The 22228-nt window shown below is 41.4% G+C and overlaps 3 protein-coding genes across 7 annotated transcripts in view; all 3 read left to right on the top strand.

Annotated features, from left to right (window-relative positions):
* LOC311488196 (collagen alpha-3(VI) chain-like) overlaps nt 1–22228 on the top strand; it is a 93660-nt gene that overhangs the window by 4840 nt on the left and 66592 nt on the right. For 2 of the 5 annotated variants that reach the window (XM_084544740.1, XM_084544738.1), the window contains exons 1-5: nt 870–1810; nt 4313–4909; nt 5518–6117; nt 6796–7422; nt 7547–8122. In XM_084544740.1, coding sequence (XP_084400866.1) covers nt 1642–1810; nt 4313–4909; nt 5518–6117; nt 6796–7422; nt 7547–8122 — 2569 coding nt within the window. In that variant the 5' untranslated portion in view covers nt 870–1641. Of the gene's footprint in view, nt 1–869; nt 1811–4312; nt 4910–5517; nt 6118–6795; nt 7423–7546; nt 8123–22228 lie in introns of those variants that run through there. The other 3 variants (XM_084544739.1, XM_084544742.1, XM_084544741.1) reach the window with 3 other exon arrangements.
* Nucleotides 11252–13435, top strand: LOC311488197 (collagen alpha-3(VI) chain-like). The gene is made up of 2 exons (XM_084544743.1): nt 11252–11916; nt 12070–13435. The coding sequence occupies exons 1-2, from the start codon at nt 11379–11381 to the stop codon at nt 12672–12674; spliced, it is 1143 nt and encodes a 380-aa protein (XP_084400869.1). The 5' UTR covers nt 11252–11378; the 3' UTR covers nt 12675–13435.
* LOC311488724 (collagen alpha-3(VI) chain-like) lies at nt 15419–21985 on the top strand (the record flags this gene model as incomplete). Its single annotated transcript, XM_084545575.1, has 8 exons — nt 15419–15941; nt 16230–16823; nt 17054–17653; nt 17942–18535; nt 18766–19365; nt 19648–20241; nt 20472–21071; nt 21351–21985. 8 exons carry the CDS (start codon nt 15419–15421, stop codon nt 21983–21985), a joined length of 4740 nt encoding a protein of 1579 aa, XP_084401701.1.

The following is a 22228-nucleotide window of genomic DNA, read 5'->3' as shown; positions in this document are numbered from 1 at the left end:
AGTGAATATCTCTCACTCTGTGGCTTGGTTGTGGACACCGAATTCTCATAATCTCTAATGTGTTTGTTTAGGAGAGCAAAGAAGGGCAGACAAAATATTAATGCAGTCCTTGTAATCTTTATAGGCACTGTAGAATGATCCAATAACCGCATATATATTTGATATTCTCAATTATCTTTAAATAGTTTCAGTTCAGTTTTCGACTGTATGCCAACAGTTAAAGAGTAAAGTACTGTTTGGTCTGTCCAAATTTGCAGTCGTGCTGATGGACCTGTCTGAAAAACTGATTGTTAGAGCTTTTTCCCCACAGTTTAGACATTCAGAAATTCTTTTCATCTGCAAAGTGAGGTTTGAATAAACAGTGGACACAGCAAAGTATAAATACCATGACTCAGTGGCTGCAGTTTTGCATTAAAAAAAGACAGCCATGTGTTTGTACTTCATTATTGCTTGAAGACATGAGCAATAAGGAAATAAGTGTGTGTGTGTATATATATATATATATATATATATTATTCATTTACATAGCATGTCAGAATATATAATCCATTTTAAGTAGACCCCCTAAATCACAATTTTCTCAAAACTCATGTTAGGTCTGCCCTTCGTGTGTCTGTGTACTGTGTCTGCCTGCTGACACATGGACTTTTAAAGAGACTCTGCTGAGTTAATCTTTACTACCCACACTTAATTTTACTCCCCATCATTAGCTAAATAGTGAAGATATGTGTGCCATGTGTTCAGGTTTTTGTTAGTATTTACATTCTCTTCCCTTCCTTGGTAATTTCTAGAATAGCAAGTCTGCCAGATCACAGTTGGAATTTTGGGCTTACGTACTGGGTGGTTGTGTTTTTCTTGGATAACAGTGTGGCACATCTAACATTATTCCACTGTAATTGCTTTTGTTCTCCTGAATCTTTCCGGACCCATATTATTAACATGCATGTGTGTGCCCCTTAATTTGCAACCTCAAAAAGACCACAGGGAGTTTTGGACTTGCTCCTTAAGACATTGTGAGAGTTTTTGTTTGGGATTTGCTATGTATTTGGGACATTTAGCATGAATCATGTCGGATAGAGTCCACACAGGTGCGCACACAGGTGTTTGTGTGTTGGTATCTATACATTTATTATGTGAACCCTATTTGAGGAGGACAGCCTGACTAAATAAGAAACAAACCTACTGTGAAACAGGGTTTTTTTGTCCAACACGGCTGTATAGAGTGCATTACCTTGTGTCAAGCAGAATTAATTACTGAAGCGTACTGGATGGTAATTTTAAGAGGTGTTTTTAATCATTACCATATAGAAACAATACACCACAGAAGCTGTGGATCCCTTACTTACACTGCCGTGATGATAATGTGAAGGGTTAGGTAACTGAGATGTGCTGACTCTATCTCAGTAGTAGCAGTAGAATTTCTCATATTGTTGCATGCTCTGCCGAAGAGTTTGTCAGGTTATTCTCTTCTGTGTCAAAGATTAAATATAACTGTGTGTTTAATTTAGAGAATGAGTGAAAATAGTTAGTGCAGATATAGTTACATTCCAGAAACACAAAGTGTACATGAATTATTTTTTTTCTTTCCAGTAGACTGACACGCTTTGAAGTCAGAAGTATAAACGGGGCAGACCTTGTAACATGAAGATATGGTTAATATTTATGATTTCTTCCTTAAATTGTATTGTATCTAATTCACAGGTGTCCTCTTCGTTTCTTCTGAAGATGAGGAGGCATCGGTTGTTGCCGCTATGTGCCCTTCTGGGCATCCTCTTTGGAGGACTCCTCCCTAAACTTGATGCTCAGGATGGTAAGTTGAACCAAGTCAATCACAGACTCAGCAGATAGTACACTTATTGTAGACACTCCATGTGCTTGCAATTTTTGTTTCAGAGAGACACGCAGGGTATAATAAATTATATTTTTTTGGTTGTTATTTTTCTCTACTAAAATATATTACTACATTGTTACCTGTTGAAATAAAAAAAATAGAAAAAGAAATATGGGGATTATAAAACTACATATACATTTTTTTTTCATTTTGATGAAAATTGTTACTGATCTTCTATATAATATAAATTTAAAGTTTGAATTATAATTTGGGACAAAAAATGAGGAAAAGACATTAGAATACTCAGTTCTGTTAGATGCTAGTGAGAAACAAAGTAGACTGATGCTGTAGGCCTTAGAATGATATCAGTTTTACAATTATATTATGCAACAGTACGGTAAAACAATATTTTGGTGTCATTCACCAAGCATTTTACTGGTCTTCACTTCTGTCCTCCAAACACTCTCTTCTGAAGATTGTGCACAAGGGTTGGCAGCCGATATATACTTTCTAGTGGATTCATCCTGGAGTATTGGAGAGGACAACTTTGATCATGTCAGACAATTTCTGTACAGCTTGATACAATCACTGCACCAGGTTGGAGGAGAAAGGTTTAAATTTGCCCTTGTGCAGTACAATAACAGGCCCCAAACTGAGTTCCAGCTCAACAGCTACCCAACAACACAAGGGGTCCTGGCACACATCAAGGACATGTCTTACCGTGGTGGAGGCACCCGGACTGGCCTGGGCCTGGATTTCCTGATACGTACTCACATGGCCACTGCTTCAGGCAGCCGTGCTGCTGACGGTGTGGCTCAAGTGGTGGTGGTGCTAACAGATGGGCGCTCTCAGGATGACGTGGCCGAGCCAGCTCAGGTGCTGCAGCTGGCAGGCGTGGAGATTTTTGCAGTTGGAGTTCAGGATGCGGTGGACACCGAGCTCAGGGAGATGGCTAGCCAGCCTCATAAGACCCATGTATTCAGAGTAGACTCTTTCCTGATCTTGAAGGATATAATCCAAGATTTAGTAGTGGGGCTTTGCAGTGCAGTGACCCAGTATGGGGTTGCTCCTCTGTCAAATGAGGACCCTGTGGCTGGAGGAGGGTCAGGTAATGAAATGGGACCAGTGTCACTACCCTACTAATGTGTTTACATGTGGAGAAAGAATCCGGTGCATATGCAGTTGTGGCCGGACTTTTGTTTATTTTAACCACAATAACCTTTCACTGTCCACCTGCAAACCTGCATTAACATCACTTATTTTGGTTTGGCAATATTTAATAAGCCCCTAATGCTTTAAAAATCACAACAAGAGTGCATGTTATTGACACACCTACTGCATCTCAGGTTTTAATAATGCTACAGATGTATACATACATACAATTACAGTGCTGCAAATGATTTTTTTTTTAAAAAATTTTTAATGGTGGCATACTGCAGTAGCTTTAGTCATGATTCAGTACACCATTTCTGATGATTACGCCTTGTTTTAAAGCGGACAATGTCTCACGGCACCTCACATTATAAAATATTGTTTAGAAAATGTTTGGAAGTGGACATGATCTTCAGGATTCTTTACCCTTTAAAACACAGCATCTCAAAATCCATCAGTGAGCTTTTAACAATAGCTAACCACTGCACTGTTGCTTATATGTTCTTCACATATATGTCTGTCTTTATCAATCACAATGTCTATCTGTGTAAAATGTGTGTAGTATTCTGTATTTGAAACAGTGATGAACCTACCTGGACTCATCCCTGACCTGCAGAAGTACTTTGAGAATGTTTTTATTTGTAGATGTCCATAAATTATCTGTAATTTGCAGGAATGAGTAAAATATCACATATGGAAGTGATGATTAAAAAATGAACTGGATGCATAACCACTATACACAGTTTTGCTAATTTTATATGCAATCACACGTAATATCTTCTAAAGTACTGTAAACATGCAGGCACCCGGGATAGTCCACAGGGTCATAACTGGTCACTCCATCTAAGGTCTGTAACAAGAGTCTGCATGGCAAGGCTGAACCCATTGGAGATCACAAATGGGACAAATTGAACAAATTGGAGATATTATAAAAAGCTTAATGATGATTTTAAATTTGTTTTCCTTTCGACTCAGTCTTAATATAGTATGACTATGAGTTTTTTGTGTTTTAGTCTTCCCAAATTGCTTTTGCAATTATTTAAACTTGTCAATGTCCTTTGACCGCAACATTTACATCAGTAATCATAATGCAACTGTAATACGTATTTAACCTACAGAAAAAAAAAAAATCACATGAGGAAATCTCCTTGGTTCAGCCTACATGCAGTATGATGCGTTCTGCAATGTTATTGATTTGTTCACTCTGAATGTTTCACATGCAATTATTTGCCAGCACGAGATCTTTGATTGAAGTCTTTGTCTCTGTCTCACCAGGTTAACGCTTTCACAAGTTCCATTTTGCTTTGTTTTTTCTCTCTCTCCTTAAAGCACAAGATTCAGCTGACCTAATACTCTTAATTGATGGATCACAGAACGTTGGAGCAGCAAACTTCCCCTTTGTGCGTGATTTCATTTTGAGAATCATTGAGCGCCTTGATGTGGGCAAGGACACAATTCGGGTGGCCTTGGCCCTGTACGGCACCGACCCAGACATAAAATTCTATCTAAATAGCTATGACAGCAAATCTTCGGTCCTGGATGCAGTGAAGGGCCTCGCCTACCCAGGTGGTGATGCCTCTAACCTGGGGGCTGCCTTGGAGGAAGTGGCTGAGAGCCTTTTGAGTGAATCGTCTGGGGGCAGAGCAGACGAGGGTGTGCCCCAAATATTGGTGGTTATCAGTGCTGGGCCGTCTACTGATGATACTGGTGCCGGTGACCGGGCCCTTAAGAGGGCCAGCGTTATCACATTTGGCATGGCCATTGGTGACACTGCCACTGCAGATCTGGAAGCAATTGCTACAGATAAACGTTTTGTCCTGTCCGCCCCTGATTTCAGAGCAGTTGCAAGCATGGGTGATCAGCTGCTCCCATTCCTTAATGGGGTGGTCCAGCGCAACATTATAGTTCATAATCAGTTCACAGAAGGTATGTAACTTTTCTAAATGTTGGCGGGACATTGTAGTTGTGGAAGGGAACTAAATAACTGAAAGCCCTAAAGTGCTCACAGTGATTATTGTATAGCTCACATGGTAAGACATACTTGTGCTAAACTTGAACTTTGAATATATTCTTAGTAGTGTAGTGTACTTGACTCTGTCATCAAAGAGTACACAGGCTAACAGATTTTCCTCTACAGCACAGCCATTTTCAATTGGCTGTGCTACCTTTCTATGCATTTTGGCACCTGGTTTGTTAGACACCATGTTTTAACAATTGTGGCACACTTTATCTGTGGGCAAATGAAAGATATCATAGAGATATAGAATAGAATTGAAGAATGGGTTGTGTCTATACTGTATTACACATGGCCCAAAATATTCCTTGATAGATATAAAACTGTTCCAGGTTTAGCAAACATCTCAAATAAGTTTATAATAAATGCAGTTATAAATTAAACTATGATATAAAACATAAACCCAACAATAGACTATAATTTGAGGGCTTTGTATTATTATATATTATTATTATTTATAGAGTGATGATTACAGCATTTCTGAAAACTTTATTTATTTTATTTTTTTTTATGTCCTCAGCTGAAAAGTTGCCAGTTGGAAAACGAGATATTATTTTCCTGATCGACAGTACAATGGGATCATCAAACATCAATTTTGTACGTGAATTCATCAAACGGTTTGTCGACAAAAGGTCAATTGGTCCAGATGAGGTTCAAGTGGGTATCGCCCTGTTCAGCAATGTCCAGAAAATTGAGATGGATCTCAACACCCATGGAACCAGTGAGGCGTTAATTGCTGCTTTGGGTGGTATCAAACCAAGACCAGGACAGGTTGTCGACATTGGAGCTGCCTTGGATTTTGTCCGAGCAAACATGCTACGGCCAGAGAAGGGCAGTCGTATTGAAGCGGGAGTGCCACAGCTTTTAATGTTGTTGACCAGTAAAACATCCAGGGACAGTGTTGACGAACCTGTTAGAGCCCTTCATAGAATGGGTGTGTTAACACTGGCTTCAGGCATCAGGACTGCCACCGACCAGGAGCTGAAGAAGATTGCCTTTGCTGAAAACCTTGTGTATATGTACAAGGACTTCCGTGCAATGTTGCGCGAGCCAAAAGAAATCGATGATGCACTTTCTACTCTAGCTGGGGTGGTGGTGGCCGAAGGACCCACTGATCCAGGTAAAGCTTTGTAATCTTTTCGTATTCAATACCTTTGATAAGTAATGACATGAGTAAATTAAATGCACAAATTAAAACACTGAACAAATGCACAGGGGGATGTATGAACAAAATAAGCCTGTACAATTATACATGCATTGTGATGTATTAAAATGTTAAGCAGATCTCAACTCAACTGAATAATGACGTTTGAAATATAATTTTAACATTTCGCTCCCACCTGAAATCCTTGCAATCAGAGACCACATTCAGAGGCACACAGAAAGACAGTGCGGTTAAAGAAATCCCTTCTCTTCACCTTTGGAAGGGCATTGTCCCCAGTTGTCAATAACTTTCTACATTGTAACTGGATCTTTAGGGTTTGGAGTTTAGTTTCACAATCATTTCTTTCTCATGTCCAACTAAGTTACTTCAAAAGCTTTCCAACAGCATGGCACTTAAAGACTTGCTGTACATTGTAAAGCCTGCCAAGATATGGATATGAATCTTGTTAGCTGAGTTTGGTCAGTGGACCACTGTTGAGCAGACAGGCTCTTATTCTAGTTGATGCCTTACGGTTGACTCAATGTCCAACAAAAAAAAAAAAAGTTTCAATAGATGCTCCACCTTTAATATTGAACATACGTGTATATGGTGTTACACAAAGAGTAACTGTTATGTTTTTGTGTTTTTCCTCAGTGGTGGAGATCACTACAGTGCAAACCCAAAAAGTAATCCGAGACATCATCTTTCTTGTGGATGGCTCCAACTACATTGGCAGTAGTAACTTTCCCCAAGTGAGAGACTTCATGATTAATGTGGTCAACCAGCTGGATGTACGTCCTGAGCGGGTCCGGATTGGTCTCTTGCAGTTTGCTGACCGTCCAAAAGTAGAATTCTACCTGAATACCTACAGCAACAGAGAAGATGTTGTGAATAAAATCTCTGAGCTGAGGCTAACTGGAGGTTCAGTTTTGAACACAGGAGCAGCCATGAATTATTCCAAGGTTCACATGTTCCGGTACCCAGTTGGGTCACGCAAGATACAGGGAGTCCAGCAGGTGTTGGTTTTGATCACAGGTGGTCCAGCCCAAGATGAAGTTAAATCCGTGGCTGATGATTTGGCTCTGAGTGGTATTTTGACTTTTACAGTCAGTTCTGGACAAGCAGAGGAGGAACTGTTGAGGACAGTTGCATTTGTTCCAGATTTGGCTTACTATGAACCAAGGTTCTCCGATTTACCAGCTCTGGCGGAAGTAATCATGCCAAAGTTGATAACAGTGGTCGGCGATACAGATGTGACAATAACTGCTCAAGCAGGTGCAGGTTAGTATTTTTTTGTTTCTATTATTTTCTTAGTTTAAAATATAAATGCAATGTCAGACTTTCAAACTCTAATTACAATATACCTGGTAACTGTTAATTTATTTTCTTTCTTTGTTTCAATCAGAAAGGGATGTTGCCTTCCTTATTGATGGCACTGATAGTGTCCGAAGGGATTTTGCCTACATTCGGGATTTTATCATCAAAGTGATTGAACCACTTGACATTGGGATTGACAAGGTACGGATTTCAGTGGTTCAACACAGTGAGAGGCCAACACCAAGTTTCTACCTTAATAGTTATCCAACCAAAGATGAGGTGATGAGAGCTGTCAATGGACTGACACCAGTTGGCGGACGTAGCTTGAACACAGGAGCTGCTCTCAAATTCATGAAGGACACCATCTTGTCTGAAGGATATGGCAGCCGGGCAGCACAAAATGTTCCTCAATTTCTGATCGTTTTGGCTGGAGGAAGATCCACGGATAATGTGAAAGAGTCTGCTGGTGCACTGAAGACCGAGGGAGTCGTGCCATTTGGTGTTGGTGTCAAGGATGCTGATCCAAAGCAGATTGAAGCAATTTCACACAACCCTTCATTTGCCTTCAATGTGAAGGAATTCAGCGAACTCAGCACCATCCCACAACGGCTCAATAACTATGTGAGCCTCCCGAAGGAAGAGTTGGCCTATGTCCTACAGCAAGGTAAGAAGAAATATTATTTTTTTCTAAAGGTGTGCACTTGCAACTTTTTTCCTGCAGTTTTTTATGCTTTTTCAGAATAACTGAATCGTATTTGTTGTGTCTTAGTGCAAAGTGGTGCTGTAAAAAGAGATATTGTATTCCTACTGGATGGCTCTGATAACACCAGAAATGGATTTCAAGACATAAAACTCTTTGTTAAGACAATGGTGGAGAGCTTCTATGTCAGTGAGAACCAAGACAGGGTGTCTGTGGTTCAGTTTGCTGATAACCCTGATGTCAACTTTTATTTAAATTCTCATAAAACAAAGACTGACACTATAGATGCCATAGACAACTTAAGGCACAAGGGCGGGAGGCGCCTTAATATCGGTGAAGCGCTCCAATTTGTGAGGCACAGTGTCTTCACTTCCTCCACGGGAAGTAGAAGACTAGAAGGAGTGCCCCAGATTTTAATTCTTCTTAGTAGCAAACCATCCACTGATAACGTGAGAAGCCCAGCTTTTGCTCTAAAAGAGCATGACATTGTGTCAGTGGGGGTTGGAGTGGGAGATGCCAATCTTTCAGAGTTGGAAATGATTGCATTCAAACCTGGTTTCACATACAAGGTCAATGACTTCTCCAAGTTACCTTCAATCCAATCAACACTTGTTGCTACACTGAACATAAAGACAGACACTGGGGAAACTGTGACTGGAATTTCTGATCTGATAGGTAAGAACTCCACATTATTATTATTTTTTTTTTCAGAGTACATCATTATATCATATCCTCAGGACAACAAATTTTAGCTCTCCTCACAATTGATTAAGTGATGACAATATGATAATTACTAAAATAGTGGAATTTCAACTTGTTAATGCATGACATGACTAGAATATATCTCTTCTTAAGCTTCCTCTTTTCTTTCCAACTGTCCACTTCATTGTTCAGCCTGGTATGATTTAACAGCTTATGAGTAACTTGCCAAGTCATTTCCTCATTTTGTGTTTTTGACATATATGCCGTGTAATCACAAGGACTACCAACCTGTGCTCAACCCTAACTCTAATCATATTGTGTGTCATTTAATTCAATTAAATGGCACAAGAAAAGCTGAAAATGCTTTGCCATTAGACGCAAAATACGCCTGAAGTGACGTGTTATTCCATGATATAACATAATAATGTTATATTGAAGATTAGTCAAGTCTTCCCATACATCTTTTTTTTGGTAAAAAGATGTTTCTTTTGTAGTTTTGCTTGAAATATTTTCAAAGCACTTTCAGAGCAGTAGCTCTTTTCTTTCCGGCTCAGATTTTGTCACTGAGCTCCCAACTTACTCATGCTCATGAATATGCATGGGAGTAGAAAAGTCTCAAAGATTCTTCTTTCTGCCTGTCCACATATCATCTAGTTGACATGCGGAGCAATAAAAGGGACGTAGTCTTTCTCCTTGATGGGTCGGATGACTCCAGAAATGGCCTTCCAGCTTTTCGAGAGTTTGTCAGAAGAATGGCAGAAGAGCTGGACATTGGCGAAGATAAGGTTCGAGTGGCCGTTGTACTGTATAGTGATAAACCCACAGTTTATTTCAACCTAAAAAGTCACAGTTTGAAAAAGGCTATCATCCGTGCTGTAAGAAGTCTTCAACATAAAGGAGGAAGACCTCGAAACACTGGAAATGCTCTACAGTTTGTGCAAGACTATGTTTTCACTGCTTCATCTGGGAGTAGACGCCAGGAAGGAGTTCCTCAGATTCTCCTTTTACTGACTGGAGGAAAATCCAGTGATGATGTTTCCAAAGCTGCCTTTGACCTAAAGCGAAGTGGTGTTCTGTCTTTTGCCATTGGAATGAAAAACGCTGAACAGGAGGAACTTGAAAAAATTGCCTTGTCCTCCAGATTTCTCTTCAACCTACCTGTCTTTGGTGAACTTTTGTCTATTCAGCCTGATATAGCTGCATTTGTCCAGGCAGATATACGAACTGAACCTTCTACTCTTATAGGTAAGAAGTGTCACTGATTCATACTTGAGAATTAAGCTGACTCTACGTATGTGCTTGTACGTTCATAATTTGAATGGTGATGAAACTTTATAATAAAGCCAGTCAGTCAGTTTCACATTCTTAAACTTATTCCACTGGCTAGACATACCTTCCTGGTTGGGTCGTTTCATCATTGGCTCTCATTCTTTTACTTCTTGTTCCCTGGAGAGCTTTCCTTTCAATTCTTAAGCTCTTTCTTGAGCCAGTGATGATCACATCATTGACTGAATATTTAAATAAAACTTTCTTTTTTTCATTTTCTGTTTCATTTGTGAAAGAGGAATCCATCCCTTATATTGTAATTACATTTAGTCTAGTTTTCCTAAATGTCTTGGCATCTAACATATTGTGTATTGCAGCAATTTGCATAACCACTTCACTACCGCCTCTTTTTTCTTTGCCAATATGTTATACTCATTTTATCATGCATAACATAACTTATTCTTAAACAATGCTTTCTTATTCTTTTCTAGTTGAACTAGAGTCACCTCAAAGAGACATAGTGTTTCTATTGGATGGGTCAGATGACACATGGAGCAGTTTCTCAGCAATGAAAAGTTTTGTCCAGCAAATAGTAGAAGCACTAAATGTTGGCGAGAACAAGGATCGTGTTTCTGTGGTTCAATACAGCAAAGATCCACAGACACATTTCAATTTGAACACCTACACAGAAAAACAAGATGTTCTTAATGCAGTGCAACAGCTGAAACATAAAGGGGGCAGAACTCGTAACACCGGAGCGGCCCTTGACTATGTGAGGAGTAATGCTTTTGCTAACTCCTCAGGGAGTCGACATCAGGACGGTGTCCCTCAGATACTGATTTTATTAAGTGGTGGAAGATCTCAAGATGATGTTGCAAGAGCGGCTGTTGCCCTAAAACAAGAAAAAGTTGTTCCTTTTGGTGTAGGTACAAGAAATGCAGACATACTTGAGCTCCAAATGATTGCACATAATCCTTCCTATGCCTTCTCTGTGCTTCAATTTGATGATACTGGTAGCATCTATCAACAACTTGTGTCATTTGTGAAAAGGGTGCCTCCAAAGCAGCTAATAAAACCTCAGAATGCTTTCGGTAAGTCTATCTATCTATCTATCTATCTATCTATCTATCTATCTATCTGAAATCTTACTGTGTAACTCTAACTTAAGCCCCCTTTTTTCTGTCAAGATTCCACAGATGAAAGTGAATCCAGTCAACATGATGTTGTATTTTTACTCGATTCATCTGATGAAATGCAGAATGAATTTCAGGCTGTGCTTCACTTTGTTGAGGCAATTGTGGAGAAACTCATTGTGGATGAGAACAAAGACCATGTTTCAGTGGTGCAGTACAGCAGAGAACCTACAGTTGAGTTTTTTCTGAACACATATAAAACACAGCAGAATGTTGCTGACAGTGTTCAGAGACTGAGACATAAAGGAGGCAGGCCCCTCAATACTGGAGCTGCTCTTCAGTACGTCAAGGATAAAGTTTTCGCAACTTCTTCTGGAAGTAGGCACCAACAGGGTGTCCGTCAAATTTTAATTCTTTTAACTGGCGGACGGTCAAGTGATGATGTCAGAAATGCGGCAGAAAACTTGAAAGGAATTGGTGTGATGGCCTTTGTGGTGGGAATGAAGAATGCTGACACCCTTGAGATTCAATCTATTTCACATGAGGCCAGTCATGCTTTCTTTGCAGCAAATTCCAGTGTTCTGTTTGACATTGAACAACAACTAATTGCTGCCATCAAGAAGGATAAAAAGCCTTCCATCAAACCAGCATCATATGGTAAGACTGTAATGGCAAGGGCTTCTAATGTGTGCAAAATCTGATGCATTGTCAGATTGCTGTAGTTTGCTGCTATTGAATATTTGCAGGTATTACTATTTTTAATTATAATTCATCCTAAATCTAGTTGTTTAAATGTCTATGTGATTGCAGATCTCAAGAAAAGAGACATAGTTTTTCTCCTTGATGGTTCTGATGATTCTCAGCGAAGATTCCCAGATATTATAGACTTTGTACAGACAATAGTGACGGACCTAAACATTGACGCAAACGAAAACCAGGTGGCTGTGGTCCAGTACAGCAACACTGCAGACATTCATTTTAACTTGGGACGTTACTCAACAAGCAACGATGTCCTTGAAGCAATAAGCAGTCTGAGTCACAAAGGAGGTTATCCTTCCAACATCGGAGCTGCTCTCCAGTATGTGAGGGATCACGCTTTTACTCCAGATTCTGGAAGTAGACTCCTAGAGGGAGTTCCACAAATCCTCATACTGCTGAGCAGTGGACGATCTGGAGATGACATAAGAACCCCAGTCAGACTGCTGAAGGAAATTGGTGTCATTTCAGTTGCTATTGGAACAACTGATGCTGACACCTTAGAGCTACAGACAATATCTTATGAACCCAAATATGCACTTAAAATGACTGATTATGAAGAACTTCCTACTGCTAAGCAGGATGTGTTGTCATTTTTGAAAGAGGCTTATGACCATACAAAGGAAACTGCCCTCACAGCAAATTTTGGTAAGATGTGATTGTTTTACCATTTTATGGGGGTGGCTGTGGCTCAGTAGGTAGAGCGGGTTGTCCACGAACCAGAGGGTTAGGAGTTCAATCCCTGGAAAGTGTCACATGCCATAGTTTCCTTGAGCATGACGTTGTATGAATGTGTGTGTGTCGGTGACTGTAAAGTGTTTGAGTACCAATAGATAGAAATAAGCTATACAAAAACAACACCATTTACCATTCATTAAAAAAATAATAAAATAAATTTGTAAAGAGAAGATGAAGAAGTAAAACAAACTGTCACCATATCAGCTTGATTGTTGCCTACAGATCACATCCCCTTTGTATTTATTTATTGTCTTGTTTTGTTACAGAGTCTAATAAACATGATGTAGTATTTCTCATTGATGGATCCTATGACTCACGAAATGGATTTGAAGACATACGAGGCTTCATTGAAAAAACAGTTCAAAGTTTAAATCTTGGAAATAACAGAGACCAAGTGGCAGTTGTTCAGTACAGCCGTGATGCCACAGCTAATTTCTACTTAAATTCCTATTCATCTAAGAATGATGTGCTCAGTTCCATCAGAACAATGAATCATAAAATGGGACGACCTCTCAACATTGGAAGAGCACTGGAGTTTGTCAAAGACAATGTCTTTGCTGCTACAGTTGGAGGCAGAAGAGCAGACTTGGTCCCTCAATATCTGTATGTATTTAGTGGTGGGAGATCAGGAGATGATGTGAGAGGACCAGCACAGGCACTTAAGGACAATGGCATAAAAACTTTGGGTATTGGATCAAAGAATGCTGATACTTTGGAAATGCAAACCATCTCATACACACCTGCACATTATTTTTCTGTCACAAACTTCAATAATCTGCAAAGCATATATCCACTGGTGGAAGCCACATTCAAGGGCACTCAAGAAACAACTGAATTTCCAAATATTACTGGTAAGCATTTTAGCATGGCTTGCTTATGGAAATACAAGATGTGCAATATTATACTATGTACATATACTGTATTCTTATAAGCCAAATATTTTGGTTCTGTACTATGCTTCTTTGTATTCATTTCAGATACTCTTGAGAACACCTCTGCAAAAGTGGAACTTAAGAGTGCTGACATTGTTTTTCTTCTTGATGGATCTGACGATATGCAGTCAATTGAAAGTCAGATTTTGGAGTTTATCAAAGAGTTTGTCAAGCAAATAGAAATTGGGCCAAGAAATGTACAAGTTGCTTTGATCCAGTACAGTACAGAGCCCACTACTGATTTTCTACTAAACAAATACTCAGTAAAAGAAGATGTCTTGAGTCATTTGAACAATGTAAAATTGAAAGGAGGACTCAAAGTAAACACTGGCGTTGCCCTCGATTATGTGGAAAACACTGTCTTCACTGTTTCATCTGGAAGCCGAGCTGGGCAGGGAATCCCACAGATACTAATCCTTTTAAGTGGAAGAAAGTCAGAAGATGATGTATTAGGTCCAAGTGAGAGGCTGAAAAATGCTGGAATCGTACTTTTTGGTGTTGGAATGAATAATGTGGATAGGTTGGAGATGGAGCAATTAGCTCCAAAAGCACGATATTTTATGAAGGAAATTTCTGACTTTCCTTTTGTGAGAGAAAATTTGCTCTCAGCCATTGCCTCTCTCAAAGGCACTTTCAGTCGGGGTGTAGGTGAGTGAAAAAATCGAAATTCTGTATACTTAGTGTAATCTGATTTCTGTTGCACTGGTAACAACACATCTATAATTGTGGACTTTTCTAGGTTCAGGCTCCAGCATGAGCAGAGATGTTGTATTTCTCATTGATGGATCAGATGATGTCAGGAGTAGATTCAGCGCTATACGTGAATTTGTTGCAAAAATGGTTGACAGCCTTGACCTGGACACACAAAAGGATAAAGTCGCTGTCATACAGTATAGCAACAATGCTGAACTCAGTTTCAGCCTGAACTCTTACAGCACAAGAGATGATGTTCTGAAGCATATTGCAAGCCTAAAGCCAAAAGGCGGAAGACCTCAGTATATTGGAGCAGCACTCCAGTTTGTAAAAGATAATGTCTTTGTTTCAAAAGCTGGAAGTCGACAACATGAAGGTGCCAAGCAGATGCTTATTATATTGGCTGGTGGAAGATCTAGAGACTCTCCACGAGGTCCAGCAAGTATGCTCAAAGCTGCAGGAGTCACTGTATTTGCAATTGGATCAAGAATGTCAAATCCAGCGGAGATGAAAATAATTTCCTCTGATCCGAATTACACTTACTCAGTCCCTGACTTTGTAAATCTCCCAAGCATTCAGCAGAGGTTAAAGCATAAATTGAATGAAAAGGTAGTTGAGGAGGAGAGTGAAAAAGGTAAGACATGAGATAATTTAAATTACTCAATAATTTGAACATCTAAAAATACCACTGTTTATTTCTAAAATTCAATATTTTGTGAAATGTTCAAGGATCGGAGGGAAAAAAATGAATGTGATAACTTTTTTTGTGTTAAGAAATCAAGAAAATTGTTATTAAACTGTGATTTACTGAGTCTACGTCAGCCAGTGCAGTTTGAAGAACCAATTATGGCAGCCTTATCATTGCGAGTTGTAAAAGTTATGGTTAGCTTTCATTGTCTGACTTTGCCACAGGAAAGACTGGATGACTGTGCCTAAACATGTCCCAAATCTTATCTTTCCTAGTAGGGAGACAACCACCAGGAAGGGATTATGTGTTCTTGCTGGATGGATCTGATGGTAGTAGAACTGGATTCCCAGCTATGAGAGACTTTGTTCAAACCGTAGTGGAGACACTGAGTGTGGATGACAACAGAGACCGTGTCTCAGTGGTTCAGTACAGCAGAGATCCAGCTGTCCAATTCTATTTGAACACATATGCCACAAAAGGCGAGATCCTTGACACTGTCAGAGGTTTGAGGCACAAAGGCGGAAGACCCCTCAACACTGGAGCAGCTCTCCAGTACTTGAGGGATAATGTTTTCACGGCCTCTGCTGGAAGCAGGCGTCTGGAAGGAGTTCCACAGATCCTAATATTGCTAAGTGGTGGACGATCTTTTGACAGTGTTGACGCACCAGCCTCTGCTCTCAAACAGCTGGGTGTCTTGACTTTTGCAATTGGAACCAGAGGCTCTGATATCAGAGAACTGCAGAAGATATCCCATGACCCCAGTAATGCTCTGTCTGTGTCTGAATTCACTGAGCTTCCTGGTGTCCAACAGCAACTTATGTCCTCCGTGGAAAATGTGGTTATTGACGTGACCCCGGAATCACCAACTGTACTTGGTATGTTATCAAGCACGTCTTTTTGCTGACTACCTTCTTTGTTCCACCAACATTCAGAGGGTGGAATAAGAAAAAAAAGAAATAAAGGAACATGATTTGCTCTATGTGTGCATTTCCAGAAAGTTGGTAGTGTACTTTCCCTCTGTTTAAAACACAAGTAGGAAGGTCCATGTGCTTTGAACCAAAAAAAAAAAAAGAAAAAAAGAAAAAACGGACCGGTTGATGATTTGCCCATGACTGTACTTTTAGCAGAGGTTTTGACTTTTTTGTCTTCCTGTCTTTTCTCAGTTGACACTGCCAAAAAGGATATTGTATTCCTCCTGGATGGTTCTGATAGCACTCGGAATAGCTTCCCTGCCATGCGCGAGTTTGTTAAGACAGTGGTGGATAAACTCAATGTGGGAGAAAACAACGACCGAGTCTCTGTGGTCCAGTACAGCAGAGAAGCAGAGGTCAACTTCTATCTGAACTCACATAACACAAGAGAGGATGTTGCGGATTCGGTCAGAGGGCTTAGACACAAAGGAGGAAGACCCCTCAACACTGGGGCTGCCCTCCAATACGTCAGAGACAACGTCTTTACAAACTCCTCCGGAAGTCGGCGCTTTCAAGGTGTTCCACAGATGTTGATCCTGCTGACTGGGGGAAGATCTTTTGACAATGTAGACACCCCAGCCTCTGCTCTCAAACAGCAGGGCATCTTTGTGATTGGCATTGGAACAAGGAACTCTGACAGTAGAGAGCTGCAGAAGATATCATATGAGCCGAGTTATGCTCTATCAGTGTCTGAGTTCACTGACCTCCCAGGTGTCCAAGAACAGCTTTCCTCAGTAATGAGCACAGTGCTAGTCAGGGCCACGCCAATGACACCAACAGTGACTGGTAAGAAAGTAATCTATATTTACCTTTCAAGCTCAGGGTAGGACACAGCTTGACCTGTATTAATGTGTGATTTACTGAGTCTACGTCAGCCAGTGCAGTTTGAAGAACCAATTATGGCAGCCTTATCATTGCGAGTTGTAAAAGTTATGGTTAGCTTTCATTGTCTGACTTTGCCACAGGAAAGACTGGATGACTGTGCCTAAACATGTCCCAAATCTTATCTTTCCTAGTAGGGAGACAACCACCAGGAAGGGATTATGTGTTCTTGCTGGATGGATCTGATGGTAGTAGAACTGGATTCCCAGCTATGAGAGACTTTGTTCAAACCGTAGTGGAGACACTGAGTGTGGATGACAACAGAGACCGTGTCTCAGTGGTTCAGTACAGCAGAGATCCAGCTGTCCAATTCTATTTGAACACATATGCCACAAAAGGCGAGATCCTTGACACTGTCAGAGGTTTGAGGCACAAAGGCGGAAGACCCCTCAACACTGGAGCAGCTCTCCAGTACTTGAGGGATAATGTTTTCACGGCCTCTGCTGGAAGCAGGCGTCTGGAAGGAGTTCCACAGATCCTAATATTGCTAAGTGGTGGACGATCTTTTGACAGTGTTGACGCACCAGCCTCTGCTCTCAAACAGCTGGGTGTCTTGACTTTTGCAATTGGAACCAGAGGCTCTGATATCAGAGAACTGCAGAAGATATCCCATGACCCCAGTAATGCTCTGTCTGTGTCTGAATTCACTGAGCTTCCTGGTGTCCAACAGCAACTTATGTCCTCCGTGGAAAATGTGGTTATTGACGTGACCCCGGAATCACCAACTGTACTTGGTATGTTATCAAGCACGTCTTTTTGCTGACTACCTTCTTTGTTCCACCAACATTCAGAGGGTGGAATAAGAAAAAAAAGAAATAAAGGAACATGATTTGCTCTATGTGTGCATTTCCAGAAAGTTGGTAGTGTACTTTCCCTCTGTTTAAAACACAAGTAGGAAGGTCCATGTGCTTTGAACCAAAAAAAAAAAAAGAAAAAAAGAAAAAACGGACCGGTTGATGATTTGCCCATGACTGTACTTTTAGCAGAGGTTTTGACTTTTTTGTCTTCCTGTCTTTTCTCAGTTGACACTGCCAAAAAGGATATTGTATTCCTCCTGGATGGTTCTGATAGCACTAGGAATAGCTTCCCTGCCATGCGCGAGTTTGTTAAGACAGTGGTGGATAAACTCAGTGTGGGAGAAAACAACGACCGAGTCTCTGTGGTCCAGTACAGCAGAGAAGCAGAGGTCAACTTCTATCTGAACTCACATAACACAAGAGAGGATGTTGCGGATTCGGTCAGAGGGCTTAGACACAAAGGAGGAAGACCCCTCAACACTGGGGCTGCCCTCCAATACGTCAGAGACAACGTCTTTACAAACTCCTCCGGAAGTCGGCGCTTTCAAGGTGTTCCACAGATGTTGATCCTGCTGACTGGGGGAAGATCTTTTGACAATGTAGACACCCCAGCCTCTGCTCTCAAACAGCAGGGCATCTTTGTGATTGGCATTGGAACAAGGAACTCTGACAGTAGAGAGCTGCAGAAGATATCATATGAGCCGAGTTATGCTCTATCAGTGTCTGAGTTCACTGACCTCCCAGGTGTCCAAGAACAGCTTTCCTCAGTAATGAGCACAGTGCTAGTCAGGGCCACGCCAATGACACCAACAGTGACTGGTAAGAAAGTAATCTATATTTACCTTTCAAGCTCAGGGTAGGACACAGCTTGACCTGTATTAATGTGTGATTTACTGAGTCTACGTCAGCCAGTGCAGTTTGAAGAACCAATTATGGCAGCCTTATCATTGCGAGTTGTAAAAGTTATGGTTAGCTTTCATTGTCTGACTTTGCCACAGGAAAGACTGGATGACTGTGCCTAAACATGTCCCAAATCTTATCTTTCCTAGTAGGGAGACAACCACCAGGAAGGGATTATGTGTTCTTGCTGGATGGATCTGATGGTAGTAGAACTGGATTCCCAGCTATGAGAGACTTTGTTCAAACCGTAGTGGAGACACTGAGTGTGGATGACAACAGAGACCGTGTCTCAGTGGTTCAGTACAGCAGAGATCCAGCTGTCCAATTCTATTTGAACACATATGCCACAAAAGGCGAGATCCTTGACACTGTCAGAGGTTTGAGGCACAAAGGCGGAAGACCCCTCAACACTGGAGCAGCTCTCCAGTACTTGAGGGATAATGTTTTCACGGCCTCTGCTGGAAGCAGGCGTCTGGAAGGAGTTCCACAGATCCTAATATTGCTAAGTGGTGGACGATCTTTTGACAGTGTTGACGCACCAGCCTCTGCTCTCAAACAGCTGGGTGTCTTGACTTTTGCAATTGGAACCAGAGGCTCTGATATCAGAGAACTGCAGAAGATATCCCATGACCCCAGTAATGCTCTGTCTGTGTCTGAATTCACTGAGCTTCCTGGTGTCCAACAGCAACTTATGTCCTCCGTGGAAAATGTGGTTATTGACGTGACCCCGGAATCACCAACTGTACTTGGTATGTTATCAAGCACGTCTTTTTGCTGACTACCTTCTTTGTTCCACCAACATTCAGAGGGTGGAATAAGAAAAAAAAGAAATAAAGGAACATGATTTGCTCTATGTGTGCATTTCCAGAAAGTTGGTAGTGTACTTTCCCTCTGTTTAAAACACAAGTAGGAAGGTCCATGTGCTTTGAACCAAAAAAAAAAAAACCAAAAAAGCAGACCGGTTGATGATTTGCCCATGACTGTACTTTTAGCAGAGGTTTTGACTTTTTTGTCTTCCTGTCTTTTCTCAGTTGACACTGCCAAAAAGGATATTGTATTCCTCCTGGATGGTTCTGATAGCACTAGGAATAGCTTCCCTGCCATGCGCGAGTTTGTTAAGACAGTGGTGGATAAACTCAGTGTGGGAGAAAACAACGACCGAGTCTCTGTGGTCCAGTACAGCAGAGAAGCAGAGGTCAACTTCTATCTGAACTCACATAACACAAGAGAGGATGTTGCGGATTCGGTCAGAGGGCTTAGACACAAAGGAGGAAGACCCCTCAACACTGGGGCTGCCCTCCAATACGTCAGAGACAACGTCTTTACAAACTCCTCCGGAAGTCGGCGCTTTCAAGGTGTTCCACAGATGTTGATCCTGCTGACTGGGGGAAGATCTTTTGACAATGTAGACACCCCAGCCTCTGCTCTCAAACAGCAGGGCATCTTTGTGATTGGCATTGGAACAAGGAACTCTGACAGTAGAGAGCTGCAGAAGATATCATATGAGCCGAGTTATGCTCTATCAGTGTCTGAGTTCACTGACCTCCCAGGTGTCCAAGAACAGCTTTCCTCAGTAATGAGCACAGTGCTAGTCAGGGCCACGCCAATGACACCAACAGTGACTGGTAAGAAAGTAATCTATATTTACCTTTCAAGCTCAGGGTAGGACACAGCTTGACCTGTATTAATGTGTGATTTACTGAGTCTACGTCAGCCAGTGCAGTTTGAAGAACCAATTATGGCAGCCTTATCATTGCGAGTTGTAAAAGTTATGGTTAGCTTTCATTGTCTGACTTTGCCACAGGAAAGACTGGATGACTGTGCCTAAACATGTCCCAAATCTTATCTTTCCTAGTAGGGAGACAACCACCAGGAAGGGATTATGTGTTCTTGCTGGATGGATCTGATGGTAGTAGAACTGGATTCCCAGCTATGAGAGACTTTGTTCAAACCGTAGTGGAGACACTGAGTGTGGATGACAACAGAGACCGTGTCTCAGTGGTTCAGTACAGCAGAGATCCAGCTGTCCAATTCTATTTGAACACATATGCCACAAAAGGCGAGATCCTTGACACTGTCAGAGGTTTGAGGCACAAAGGCGGAAGACCCCTCAACACTGGAGCAGCTCTCCAGTACTTGAGGGATAATGTTTTCACGGCCTCTGCTGGAAGCAGGCGTCTGGAAGGAGTTCCACAGATCCTAATATTGCTAAGTGGTGGACGATCTTTTGACAGTGTTGACGCACCAGCCTCTGCTCTCAAACAGCTGGGTGTCTTGACTTTTGCAATTGGAACCAGAGGCTCTGATATCAGAGAACTGCAGAAGATATCCCATGACCCCAGTAATGCTCTGTCTGTGTCTGAATTCACTGAGCTTCCTGGTGTCCAACAGCAACTTATGTCCTCCGTGGAAAATGTGGTTATTGACGTGACCCCGGAATCACCAACTGTACTTGGTATGTTATCAAGCACGTCTTTTTGCTGACTACCTTCTTTGTTCCACCAACATTCAGAGGGTGGAATAAGAAAAAAAAGAAATAAAGGAACATGATTTGCTCTATGTGTGCATTTCCAGAAAGTTGGTAGTGTACTTTCCCTCTGTTTAAAACACAAGTAGGAAGGTCCATGTGCTTTTAACCAAAAAAACAAAACAAAAAGCAGACCGGTTGATGATTTGCCCATGACTGTACTTTTAGCAGAGGTTTTGACTTTTTTGTCTTCCTGTCTTTTCTCAGTTGACACTGCCAAAAAGGATATTGTATTCCTCCTGGATGGTTCTGATAGCACTAGGAATAGCTTCCCTGCCATGCGCGAGTTTGTTAAGACAGTGGTGGATAAACTCAGTGTGGGAGAAAACAACGACCGAGTCTCTGTGGTCCAGTACAGCAGAGAAGCAGAGGTCAACTTCTATCTGAACTCACATAACACGAAAGAGGATGTTGCGGATTCGGTCAGAGGGCTTAGGCACAAAGGAGGAAGACCCCTCAACACTGGGGCTGCCCTCCAATACGTCAGAGACAACGTCTTTACAAACTCCTCCGGAAGTCGGCGCTTTCAAGGTGTTCCACAGATGTTGATCCTGCTGACTGGGGGAAGATCTTTTGACAATGTAGACACCCCAGCCTCTGCTCTCAAACAGCAGGGCATCTTTGTGATTGGCATTGGAACAAGGAACTCTGACAGTAGAGAGCTGCAGAAGATATCATATGAGCCGAGTTATGCTCTATCAGTGTCTGAGTTCACTGACCTCCCAGGTGTCCAAGAACAGCTTTCCTCAGTAATGAGCACAGTGCTAGTCAGGGCCACGCCAATGACACCAACAGTGACTGGTAAGAAAGTAATCTATATTTACCTTTCAAGCTCAGGGTAGGACACAGCTTGACCTGTATTAATGTGTGATTTACTGAGTCTACGTCAGCCAGTGCAGTTTGAAGAACCAATTATGGCAGCCTTATCATTGCGAGTTGTAAAAGTTATGGTTAGCTTTCATTGTCTGACTTTGCCACAGGAAAGACTGGATGACTGTGCCTAAACATGTCCCAAATCTTATCTTTCCTAGTAGGGAGACAACCACCAGGAAGGGATTATGTGTTCTTGCTGGATGGATCTGATG

Source organism: Chelon labrosus (assembly GCF_963514085.1).
Source record: "Chelon labrosus genome assembly, chromosome: 5".
NCBI lineage: Eukaryota > Metazoa > Chordata > Actinopteri > Mugiliformes > Mugilidae > Chelon > Chelon labrosus.
Note: the sequence above shows the minus strand (reverse complement) of the source record. Positions and strands in the feature narration are given on the sequence as shown.